The 13,787-nt window shown below is 37.6% G+C and overlaps 1 protein-coding gene across 1 annotated transcript in view; it reads left to right on the top strand.

Annotated features, from left to right (window-relative positions):
• Positions 1 to 13,787, top strand: part of Ano3 (anoctamin 3) — a 279,126-nt gene that overhangs the window by 211,884 nt on the left and 53,455 nt on the right. Inside the window, exons 15-17 of the mRNA XM_008841730.1 lie at positions 12,088 to 12,170; positions 12,561 to 12,701; positions 13,480 to 13,644. Coding sequence (XP_008839952.1) covers positions 12,088 to 12,170; positions 12,561 to 12,701; positions 13,480 to 13,644 — 389 coding nt within the window. The remainder of the gene's footprint in view (positions 1 to 12,087; positions 12,171 to 12,560; positions 12,702 to 13,479; positions 13,645 to 13,787) is intronic.

The raw sequence follows: 13,787 nt of genomic DNA on the forward strand, positions 1-13,787 counted from the left end.
TAGAATGAAGAACAGATTTAAAGATAAAATGCAACTATTAAAATTCACAACAGAAAGGGCTTGTTGAGATTATATTTTTCAAGTGTTATAAGATGTAAAAGCTGATTATGAAAAATAATGCCAAACAATTCCTCAAAGTGTTCAGAAACTCAGAATTAGTTTATTGGACATTTTCTGAATGGTTAGGACCTGACAAAAGCTGTCCACTATGTCTGTTATCTCCTGCTCAATTTATGTCAAGGAAAATGAGGGGGAAAACAAAGATTGTGGGTTGCTGAAAAGTTTCCATATGCTTTTAAAAACTTGTCACTTTCTTAGCACTCTGTTAACAAGATCACACTCTACATACTTAGTAGAGTAGCTCTACAGTATAGAACAGCACCTCATGCTCATTCAACACCAGATTTCTGGGGCTTCATCTCTGGCAGGGTTCTGAGTTCTCATACTCATGAGAACTGTGTGCGTAAGCTGTGTGCGTAGACAAGCTTAGGCCACTGAGTCATGGTTTCTTTATTGAGTGCTGAGTTTGCAGCTTACTGGTTTCATAACTGGCCAGCCACATTGACAAGACTGCTCTCTCATTTATAAAACAGAGAAAATGACTTGTACCACCTAGTTCCCTGTGGGGAGTCAATGACTTAAATTAGGTAAAGCAATTCCACATTGCTTGACACTAAGTAATTTAGCTCAATTATGCCCAATTAATGATAAATATAATAATTTTTGTTTGTAGATGTTAGAACTAGAAGCATAGCAAAACCACAAATAGAAGTTGAATTGAATCTCGTTAAAGGCACAAACATTTTTACTGAATTATTTTGAATTTGTATATCTTTGGGCATAGTAATTTGTCAGTAAATAATCATTGGAATAAAAAATGAGTGAATTCTTTGATTTTAATTAATTCCTTTTTCCTGCAGAGGGTCTTGCCCTCATGACATCTTTTAAAACTATAGCCCTACTTTTTTGACCTATCTTATCCCCTCCTCATATGTTCCCCATATCATTTAATGCCCTATACTATAGTCTATATTTTATTTAGTATGTTATTTATTACCTGTTCAAATACTAGAAGATCAGCTCAGAAAAGCACGTTTTGGACTTTTTCATCAAAGCTTTATCCACAGGCCTAGATGAAGGGTATTGTAAAAGACTTGGCATAGAGGAAATGCTAAATAAAAGCATCAATGAATGAAGAATATGCATTTATGCATATTCATAAATGAATAAATGAAACAATGCATTTAGCAATGGGAGCCACCATGCCTGTCTGTGTAATAATAAAACTAAACATATGACACATCTGCAAATTCCCAGAATACCTATGCCTTCACTCATTCAGATCTGAAGCCTGAAAATTTTTTTCACTTAAAGGTGTTCTTTGGCTAGGTGTAGTGGCACACACATGTAATCCTGGCACTTGAAGGTTGCAACATGAACATCAGGAGTTCAAGGTCATCCTTAGCTCTATAGCAAGGATGTTTGAGGCCATCCTGTGAACGTTAGATGCTGTCTCAAACAAAGACATTCATTGAACATATTTGCTTGTGCAGGAAGATCCATGAGAAATTATTTTTATCTTTTTTTGAGAAAGGGTCTCCCTGTAGCCTGAGCTGGCCTGGAACTGGCTATGTACCACGTGTCCTCACAGATTCGCCTGCCTCTCCTTCCAAAGTGCTGGGACTACAGGTGTGTGCCACCACGCCAGGCTGTCTTGAGCAGTTTCTTTAAGTTGTTATTTAGGATGCCCATTCACAAGAAGAATTGACCTCAGGGACATAACAATCTTTTATTCTGTGAAAGTGTAGATATGGCACAATTGTAAATAAGGGGACAGGTGTGACTGGGAGAATACTTTCTTCATATGCAACATCTAGACCAGCAGATGTTGAGACATCATTCTCAGATTTTGATTGAGAATGACAGAATAGGTGATGGATGTCAAATGAGAGAAGGAAAAGTATGAAAACATGGCTGGCAACAGTGTTTACTCACAGGAAATAACTACTAATTTGAAATGATCACTCAGCATAGCTGTTAATGTGGCTGATTACAGCTAGGTGTATAAAGAAGAAAGTGAGGGCAAAGGGCAAAGAAAGTAGAGTATATCTGTGATAGAATTAATAAAGTTCTGGATAAAAATGTTGGAATTTATACTGAATAAACCACAATGTTGAACATAATGGTTAAAGACAATGGTAGATTTGCTCTCACTGATCAAAAGTGTGTCATGAGGGTACATAGTGAGGCACTGTAGGAGAAAACAGTCTTGAAGATCTGGATCAAAGAACCGAGAAGTCAGGGTACTGGAATGACTGCTTCTGTATATTGTAATTCATAAGAGCTGTTTTGGGAAACAATTGATCCTAGTCCTACTAAGCCAATAGTTAAAAGGTCTCCAGAGAAATGGAACAGGTGGCCACAGAGAGGGGAAAATGACTGCAACAAGAAGAGGGCGGAGGAGGTGTGACGTGATAATGGAGATTCAAACCTGTGATTACATGAAGGAGCTAAAATTGTCCTGGAACAGCAACAAAGAGCAAGCAACTCATCAGTTCATCTTCATTTATTGTTGATATAGGAGACAGCCTTCACTTGAGAGCATCACACACAATGTGATATTCAGCGGAGTACCAAATTTCATTTAGAGCAAAAAACTGAGATGGCAGAAAGTACTCAGCTATTGATTGACTTTGAGTAAAAGGGGGCACACTGAGAATGTTAATTGAGAAGTAGGAGCTTTTCAGAAAAGCAATCATTACCCTGGAGCAGTGCAGATGAGAGAGTTGAGGAATGACCTGGAAATTTCGGACTCTTTGCAGTAACTGGTTTTAACAAGGTTATGAGGTAAATATTTTTACTAATGTGCCCAATTGTGAATGACACCTGAAAGATGGCAGGGCTGGGGAACTTGATACTATGGAGAGTTTTGGTCATTCTTCAGATGATTAATTTGAGAATTCTGAAATGGAGCCTTGAGGTGTTACCATTAAAGCACCTCTTTAACTTAGAGGGGCAGCATTGTGAATTGTAAGATGACATTAATCTCTGCAGTAAATAAATATTCCCTTGTGCACAGGTATAGCAGCTGGTTCATTCCTCTGTGATGAAATATGCAATTATTCAAACTTTCTTCCTATTTCATTGTAGAGCTTGCCTGTTTGGGAAACTCTTACCTAATTTGCCAAGTACTCTTTATATGGACTGATTATATTAAGTGACGTTATATTCAGGCATAGATTTAATAATGCAGCAAAACAGACAAATAGTGCTATAATTTGCTTTAGCACTTTTGGGAATAGACTCTTGTGACTTACTAACACTTTCTAGAAAAAACCCAAAGTAGATAGCTAGAAAATCCTCACATAATTCATTTGCATCTAATAGAAAAGGTATAATACCTAAATCACCTTTGCAACAACAACACACATTTGTTTCGTTGTTGTTTGGAGTTTATTTATCCATTCATTTTGTTGAATGTTTTCACCACTGAGCTACACCTGAAGAGGTCAAAGGGAAGGATGAGAAGCTACACCGGAAGTGTATACTTTAAGGAAGAATATTAGATTGTCCCTTGGCTTAAACACAGACACAAGAAGAAAGAAAAAGTTACTTATGACCTGAAAAAGATGTTGAAACCAAGTTCCCTGTCAGTTAATAACTATGATGATTGTTTATTTTACCCACTGAAAGAACAGTAAGAACCTTAAATTTTATATAGAGTGTTGTGGGTGCTCCTCAGGCTAGCTGTGAAGACCCTAACCTGGATCAGGTCCCCTGCCGATTAGGGGAGGCAAGAGGCGTGGAGTCAGGACACACAGACCCTGGGAGTCCATTAGAAGCAAGCACTAGGCAAGGTGCTGCAGGCTCCTTTAATGAAGGAGGGGGCAGGCCTTATATTTCCCTTTTCTCCGCCCCCAAGTCCCTATCATTTTCAGATTGGTCCACGCCATGCAGTCTGTCAGCAGTCACCGGGCTCCTGAGCAGGATACAGAGGCATGGGCTCCTTTTGGTGGGCTATTTACGGACCAAGAAGTGAAGTGAATTCTCGCTGAATCCCAGGGCTCTGGGTCCGGGCCATCTTTGGAGGCCTCCTGCTACAATAGAGAACAGGGACATACATTGTGTTTACCTAAGCTCACTTTCTAGAAGTTCTTAGTTACAAAGATATGTTTGAGTCAAAGGAGAATTCTTAAGGGGTGAAACCTAGAGATAATATGAATCCCTTTCTTTAAATACAGAGTTCAACCCAGTAACACTATCTCAGGAATCAGAAAAACTTGAGGAAGAGAGTCAAATTCATCTTGAGCAAGTCTACTATGCTTTCTGACTTTACTGTGACTATCAGTAAAGTAACACCGATACTTCTTACAAATGAAACTGTGGCAAAGATTTAATGAGTTAACATGCAGAACATGTAACAGACTAGCAGGCCCAATCAAACCTGTGGGGTTAGGGGGTCTTTTGTTGTTATTCTGCGATGAAGACTCCTTAGGTAGCCTAGGCTGACCTTAAAATGCTGGCCTTATGGGGCCTCCTGCCTCGGCCTCCTAAGTTCAAAACAGGCATGTGCCACACACAATATTTTTGTTTTTATTAATGCGCTTTAGCTATTTGTGAGAAGGGGCACAAACTTTTGAGAGTGCTCTTTACGAAAAAAAGATTAAGACATACAAATACAAAATTAGGTACAAAAGTAAAAAGAATGGAAGCCAGTGTGGCAACCCGTGTCTGAACATAGTTCCAGTACCCAGGAGGATGAAACATCTAGGATCATTTTAAGTGCACACGTTTGAAAACCAGCATGGGTAGGTAATACAGTGAGATGCTGTCTTGAATTTATCTCTGAAATACTTGATCATACACAATAAATATTTTTTTCTCTTAAACTGGAAGCAAATCTGTTAGAAATAATGTAGCCAAAAAATGTGACTCCGAAGAATTTTTTTTGCCAATAGTTTATAATAGATATATTGAACCAAAGTGATTCATGTTTGTAATAATGTAAAATAGTATGAATCAAATTTCATTATCCCCTTCTGAACACCCAGAGAAATTCATGTCTAGGCTGAATTCTCAGCATTGTCTTTTTGCATTCTTTTTTTTACTTTTATTAAAGGTTCAAAACCAGCAAAAAAAAAAAAAAAAAGAGAGAGAGAGAGAGAACAATATGAATGTCTCCAAAAGAATATACACCAGAAAGTAGAGTACAGAAATGTAATCATAATGTACCAAGTGACTTCTTAATGAATCTCTGCAATGTCTTTAGTACTGTTTTTCTGCATATTTCTATAGGTTATCTCTTCATGTGACACTCAATAAAATATCTCAAGAACATATCTAGAAGTAGTTATCTTCCCTTTCTCTACAGAATGGTTAAATCAATGTTATTTTATTACTATTAATAGTAAAACTTTTATTTCAACTTTGTGATGCATAGTTGTAATGTGCAATTTTATGGTTACTATAAATTCTGTACTTTATATTTGAAGGCATTTCAAAACATATTTCTCTTCCATTGTCTGTGTTGTTTACCATGGGAAATGCATAGCACCACACAAACCCTGGCCTGGCTCCTGAGAGACTCTACGTAAGAACTCCAAAAACATTCCTCAGGATCCATTGCTAAGACAATTTGTAATAATTGTGCAACTCATGACTGCCCACGAGCCTCGAATGCATGTTTTGCTAGGCCCAGCCTAAATGTATCCTGACTCAATATTCCTTCATTTCAGGGCCACTTTGCAGTCTAGTGTTGGGGAACAGTTAAAGATTCTGCTACATCTATATGAAATGTTAGACACATCAAACTAGCAAGCAGGAGAGGTGGCTTAGCAGTCAAGAGTGCTTGCTGTGCTTGCAGACGGCCAGAGTTCAGTTCTGAACACCTATATTTGGTGGCTCACAATAATCTGTGACTCCAGCTCCAGGTCCAGTGACCACTTTTGGCCTCTGCAGGCACCTACAAACATGTGCACATACATAGACTGACACACCAGACATAAACACACACACACACACACACACACACACACACACCTACATAAATATTTAGAAAAGAATGGATGATAAAAGGCTGTCATGTTTTCATTTGTATAGATATCTTCAATATTTTAGCAACTGAAATGTGAGTGCCCGTTTCATTGTGAACGAACAGTACTAAAATATCTACTTAATATTTATTCCAAAAAGATATTGAGTGACATGAAGTTAGTGTTATTTGTTTAATGTTTTACTACACTTAATTGTGTGTGTGTGTGTGTGTGTGTCTGTATATGCCTTGCACAGTATGCATGTAGAGGTCAGAGGACAACCTGTTGGACTCCATTCTCTCCTACAATAGGGAGCAGAGATCTAACTCAGGATATCAGTCACCTTTACCCATTGAGTAATCTTACTGCCTGAGGACTGAGCCTTAAATAATCTTTCTACATCAAAGTTAAGGACTAATCTGATCAAAATCGTAGTGGAAGTTCTCCCTCAGTCCTACTCCCTCCTCCATGCTCTCCATTCTCCCCTCTCCCTTTTCTCCATGTCTGCCTAGGCTAGTCTTAAACTCATGAGCTTAAGTGATCCTCCTGTCTCAGCCTCTTGCCTGCTGGAGCTGCAGGCACAGGTCACTGCCCAGCTGCAGGCTCTTAGTTTCACACTCATGATAACAATTATTCACAGTTTTGTTTTGCTACATGAATTTTCCTCAGAGGAGAAACTGTTAATGATTTCATACTCTTAATTTCCAGAAATTAGCTAATACTGACTTTACTATGTTCTTTCTTATTTAATGTTAGGTAAGGGAAAAAGAGGGAGAGAAGTTGAATATAAAGTTAAAGAGAGCTTACAATATAAGGCTAGAAGGTCTCACCTAGTTCCAGGTATATCTGTCTATGGCAAGTATGACTGAGAACACATCTTCAAATCTGTGCCTTCACACATGCTCCCATGCCTTTTATATCTGTAGGCATCTCTATACTCATACAAAAAGTCCATTAACTGCATTCCCAATGATGTTAAGTAAAAAAGCCAGGAATGTACACCAGGCATGGTCATTTAAAACGTTTATATTCATGGCCCTTTTTTCTAAATGCAGAACCTGTTTAGCAAGGTTTCTAATTCTGCGTTATGCATAGTGATGTTGCAATACTGCAAGGGGAAAGCACATTATGCTTGAGGATGTTACTGAAAATAAATCTGAGGAATAAAAGGAACTCTTCAAGTTGACTTGGGTGCTGTCCAAACTGGGAGCCTACAGCCTAGAAGTCTGCTGTTCTGAACCACTGCTGTTTCAGCTGGGCCTTAAGAAGGCTCAAAGGCTTTATCTCTTTTGATGAACACAATCCGTGGGGATTTCATTTTGTTCTCCACATTCAAACATATTTAACATTCTTCATACTTGGAATTGGCCCTTTCTCAAAACTATTACTCCTTAAAATATAATAGTTTTCAAAACTTTTTCAGTAATAATTGTTTTTCTAAATAAAATAGAGCTTGACATTTAAAAGAGAAAAGAACAGGTTTTCTCTGGTGAATGACTCACTTTTACCTCCTGTCTCCAAGTGAACTTCCATGGAGCAAATGTGAAAGCCTAGACCGATGCAAACAGCACAAAGCAAGGCGTGATAGCAGCAGACACTGAATGCTGTCCAATAACTGAGGTCAATTAAACAAAAATTTTTTTTACCATTTTTTGTGATAAACAGTAAAACTCCTAACAAGTTCAGGGTATAGAGGGATGACTTAGTAAGACCATATGCTGCACAAGTGCCAGATCCCAAAACCACAGAAAAAGCTGATCATGATCACACATGTGACTATAACCCAAAAGTTATGGGGTGCTGGCAGAGACAGAAGGATTTCTGGGGCTTGCTGGCCTCCAGCCCAGCTCCAGATTCAGTGAGAGACTTTGTCTCAAAGAATTAGGCAGAGAGTGATAGAGTAGGATACCCAACATCCTCCTATGGCCTCCACATGATCATACACAGATATGTACAAGTTTATTAGCATCTAACCTCTTTTACATGACCCCATGGCTCTGTTTCTCTGACTATTCACTTTAACATGAGGAATTTTGAGCAGTCTATGCTCCTTTGTGTAGAATAAAGTGAACAGAGCATGTTCCTTTGTGTGGGTCTGTGCTCTGCAGCATGTCCCTGTGATCTACTTTCCATAGAAAATTGCTATTACTATATGGCATATACTCTTTAAACATTATGTATCTATAACTATAATCTATCTATACACAAACACATGTGTGCATCACCATTTTTAAGCTTTTCCCATCTTTTTCTGTACCTGCACTGACACTTCATTATTTTAAAAATCAGCAATGACATTCCCTTCATATACTTTAATTTTAAAGTATTTTCATTCTAAGTGAGTTCAGCACATGCCTCCCTTCACTTTTGTTGCCATTTCATTCTGGGCCACCGCTCTATTGCCTCTGTACCCCAGGCTCCTTCTTCTGAATTATGTGATTTGATTTCTGCTATTCTCTCTGTTCCTTATGTCTACAGGCTATTTATTTCACAATAAGTATCACAACTGTCAAAATTGTTCTCAAATCTCCACTCTCATTGGTCCACATCTTTATTCTCAGTTCTACCCAGTAACATTGACTGAAGCTTTGCACAGTAGGGAAAGTAGTAATTTGAGAATTAGGTGCCTTGAATTTCACAGTTTGACTTCTGCAATTCACTTCAGCTTTAAAAATCACAGGTTTTATCCATGCATGGTGGCATATGTCTTTAATCCCAACACTCAGGAGGCAAAGGTAGGCAGATCTCTGTGAGATTGAGACCAGCCTGGTCTACACAGTGAGTTCCAAGTCAGCTAGGGCTATAGAGAGACTCTGTCTCAGATAGACAGATAGACAGATGATAGATAGATAGATAGATAGATAGATAGATAGATAGATGACAGATAGATGATAGATACATAGATACATTGATACATACATACATAGATGATACATAGATACACAGATGATAGACACATAGATGATAGGTAGATATTCGAATTTCTAACATGATTTAGAACTATTATAACCACATTTTGAATATACCAAGTGTAATAACTAACATCCAATTTTTTCCTAATTGTGAGATTAAGCATCAGTGGTATTATTGCCATATATTAATAATTAAATATTTTGTAGTTACAAATTGCAGCGAAATGATAGTCGTTTGTGGCAGGTTGACCTAAACCTTTGGCGCTGAAGTTGTACCATGTCAACAAAAATGAATTTTATTTCAATTCTTATTTTTTTTAACAATATAACTACTTTACCTAGGAAATGGCACTCAATTTCTACTGTATATTGAAAATATTTGTGAGCTTAAAAAAATACTAAGCTCACAAGGAGATTGTTCTCGGGAGTATTGAAGTAATTGGCCTAAGGCAGAACCTTGGCATTTCATTCTTTTAAAGCTATCAGATGTTAAGCTCTATAAATCTGCTGGATTCAAATCTCCATGTCTTGCACTGTCCCCATACTCATCCAGTCTAAAGCCTGTCTGGGTCTCTGCCATTACTGATCCTCTGTTCTTTCACTTCATTGCTTGGTTCAGAGACTGGGTAAGTCAGTCAGATCCTAACACCACCCATGCAACGTCGAGCTTTTCATCACTGATCACCAAAAAATGACTGACATTTGCTTCCTACTTTCACAACTTGTCAGGTGTGTTTTTCAGTCTTGGGTTTATGGAGGTCCATGCCTTGTACCCAGTGCTGAATTAGATCAAACCCTTTTAGCATCTTCTTCCTTCTAATATGTCAGCATATACAAGTCCCATGTAAACTCAGGCAGAAAATAACCCAGCACAGTACTGGGAAAATGAACATCAGACCTCAATCTTATCTGAAGGAATGTTGGCAATTGATGGCTGCTAGATGAAGAACAGCTGATCTTCCTAAAACTAGGGACTCTAGATAGGCTGACTAGACTCAGTGGATGGTCTTGCACTGGGAAACGGCTGGGGACACTGACAATCCAGTGTGCCTTAACAGGGATGACAGAGTATATGAGCTCTAGTGGAAGGGCTATGGGAGGATATCCAAGTGGGACAGGGATATAAAGATGATTAAAATTATTGAGATGTTGTGTATGAAATACACAAAAAAATCAATAAAATGAAAAAAAAGAAATACATTATTTTTTTGAAAAAGAAAGAATGAGATTTTTATGACAAAGACTGGTCATACATGTCAATAATCCCAGAATTCAGAGGGTAGAGGGAAGAGGATCATGAGTTCTGTGGTAGCCTGGGTTACACAGTGAGGAAGTGTGGGGGGGACTGTGTGGAGGTTTTGAGGAGAGAAATCCATACAACCTCTCAGAGAAGAAAGACATTAATATTTTTCCCTCCATCTCCTATTTCTATCCTATGAAATGGCTTTTGTCAGATTGGAACTGGGCAAAATGAATCAATGAGTCAAATCTCCATGAGGCACTAGCAATGTGTTGCTTTGTTTCATTTAATTCTGCCTTACTGGAATTTGGCTGTGTTTAAATGAACTTGATCAATTTCCAGTTTAGAGTGGACCACAGCCTTTCCTCCTGCTCAGCCGCCCACGTGTTCCTGTCTGAGAGACCATGAGATGACCTAAATCTAGGGCTTCTGCTTCATCCTTTTTGCTCAGGTGTTGGCATAAGTAAATGTCTTTGCTTCATTCTCAGCTGTCCAGGTCTTTAAGCGTTAAGCTAATTCTTCTGTTCAATTCTAGCTGCCGGTGTTTATAACTGAGCTGTGGCCCAATCAAAAACTGACAATGGAATGTGATATAGTTATGGAAGCTGAACTCTATACTGCTAACATAAGAGTTAGAATTACTGTGGCATCAGAAAATGCAAACTCTAGAAGCTGTAGCAGGACTGTCAGGGCTTCACAGTCAGCCAGAGCCACATAGTAGGAATTCCTCTCAAAACAAAACATTTACTTACCTTCTGACTGGATTAGGTCCCTGAGAGAGTGAGTTCTACCCCCAGCACTGAAAACAATAAAGAAATATTCTGAAACTGTTAGGGATTTGTTGTTGTTTTGTATTGTTTGGGTTTTAAATTTTTTACCTTATTTTTGTTTTTTGAGATAGAGTATCACTATATAGCACTGGCTGGCCTAGAAGTCACAGAGATAGATATGCCTTCTTCTGCCTCCTGAGTACTGGGATTAAAGGCATGTGCCACCATTCCTGACCATCAAACAGTTTTAAAGTATAACGTACACAGTGAAAAATCTATAGATTCAAAGTATAGTATACCTACTTTTGAAAAATACATGAACTTTTCAGGTAAAGTAACTGTGAATGTTGTATTTTATTGCTAATATGTATACAGATTTTTAAGGATAAAGAAAAATAAGCCATAACATAAACACCTATTTCAGTTTATGCAGAGTCACCAAGAATATGCATCAGAAAATCTTCTGACCTCTTTTATCTTCCGTTAAGATGTCCTTAAGCTTTTCCTCTTTGTCTTGTGACACCTTTCTCAGAGTCTTAGATGACTACCAATAGGTTTTAGGTGTCATTTGTAAATGAGACTTTGGATGTTTTAGATAATTTTAAATAAGCATATACAGATAAAAAGGGCAGAGTGTTTGGCTTGCTAAGGTTGGCCTTTTCTCTTAGCATCATTTTGATGCATCAGGTAACAATGTCAGTGTCAGGGGCGCATATAATTAACAATATGCAGAAACTTGGAAAGGAGGATAATAAAAACAGAAATTCCAATTATTACTGAATTTAAGTCAGTTAATCTTAATAATTTAAGTATATGAAGAAATGTATTAGTTGAAAGAAAAACAATACTATGTTCTTTGTGTAAAGTATTATTACTGGGGCTAGAACGATTGCTCAGTGGTTAAGAGCACTAGCTGCTCTTTCAGAGGACCCAGATTTGGTTCCCAGAACCCATATCGTGGCCAACACCAGTCTTAACTCCAGTTCCAGGGGATTTTATGTCCTTTTCTGTCCTCCATGAATATTGCACGCACATGGTCCACTTACATGAAGAAAAACATTCATACACATAAAATAAAAATAAATTTCAAAATTTTTAAAAAGAATAATTATTTCTGTTGTTATGTTTTATAGCCACAGTTTTTCTGGAGTTTTGGAAAAGGAGAAGAAGCATACTGACTTACACGTGGGATCTTATTGAATGGGAGGAAGAGGAGGTAAGATGTTAGGAAAACTGGGATATCTCATGAGGTCTAAAGCTACTCAGTACCCTACAGGAGACCAAAAGCAGATACACACATTAAATTTCTCTTTGATATTTTATACTAACAAGATTTTTTACTTCAATAGCATAATAGAGGTCAATGATGGCATATATAGTTTTAAAACCACTTTTATAATATTTTCTTAAAGTGCACCAGTGGAAGATTATACTGCTTAAAATATGGTTAGGGGTTGACTTGGACTGTGAATGTTTTTCTTTTAAAGGTTTCATCTTTGTGAAAACAACATAAAAGTTGGCTTAGTTTAAATGTTTTGTATTAATTCATGAAAGATTTTTTTAATATGTGGATTTGCTATTTAGGTAACCTTAGTTTCTCTCTTAGGAAAACCTTCGTCCTCAGTTTGAAGCAAAGTATTATAAGATGGAGGTGATAAATCCCATCACAGGGAAACCTGAGCCATATCAACCTTCATCCGACAAAGTCACTCGTCTTCTTGTGTCTGTCTCAGGAATATTCTTCATGGTAAAGTATAGTCATCACTATCAGAATGTCAGGTTCCAGATTTAGAAGAATAGTCTCCCATACCAACTCATTTTGTAACATTGATAATGCAAAAGGAAATTTCCTTTTTCAATGCATTCAATAAAGAACCTGGAGATTACAGCCAGTCTGAGATTTCATTAGGGAATTTGTGCATCTCTTTAAAATGAAGTCAAGGAGCCTATAAGTTGGTCTTATGATGTATCCCATTAAAACCAATTTCTCAACAGCCATGTGTGGTGGCATATAACCTTAATCCCAGCACTTGGATTATAAAGTATATATTCATATGTAGTGATAAAATCTAGCGAATTAAAAACATAGTATCTCAGGACTGGAGAGATGGCTCAGTAGTTGAGAGCACTGGCTGCTGTTGCAAAGGACCCAGGTTTGATTTCCAGCACCCACATGGTGTCTAACAACTGTCCATAGCTCCAGTTCCAGGGCATTTGACACCCTCTTCTGACCTCAGTGGGTATTATATGACATGGGTGCACTTACACACATACAGGTAATACACTCCTATGCATAGAATAAAAATAATAAACAAAATTTAAGAAAAACATAATACTTCATAAAGCTCTCATGGGTCAGCTTAAATCTTACACTGCTTTCTGACTCTAACTTACTTCCTTAACGGAGACAATGTAAGCTATATGTCCTTTCTCAGAAAGATCAAGACCTTTGAATTTTGGAGTATTTAATCTTTTGCTTTTGATTTGTTAGTAACGCTCAATATGGTATCTGGTCTCCACTGCAGATCTCCTTGGTCATCACAGCTGTGTTTGCAGTGGTCGTGTATCGCCTGGTTGTCATGGAGCAGTTTGCATCATTCAAGTGGAATTTTATCAAACAGCACTGGCAGTTTGCTACCTCTGCTGCTGCTGTCTGTATCAATTTCATTATCATCATGCTGTTGAATCTTGTAAGTGTTTACTGCATTATTTTTCAATAGGTACAAAGATGATAGGGAAAGAGCTGTTTCCTTTGAGGTTAAAAAAGATACATAATATAATTTGTATGTATATATATCCATATATATAATACATAATATAAATATATAATATA

This window comes from Nannospalax galili, unplaced genomic scaffold (genome assembly GCF_000622305.1).
Source record: "Nannospalax galili isolate Female #2095 unplaced genomic scaffold, S.galili_v1.0 scaffold481, whole genome shotgun sequence".
NCBI classification, from domain to species: domain Eukaryota; kingdom Metazoa; phylum Chordata; class Mammalia; order Rodentia; family Spalacidae; genus Nannospalax; species Nannospalax galili.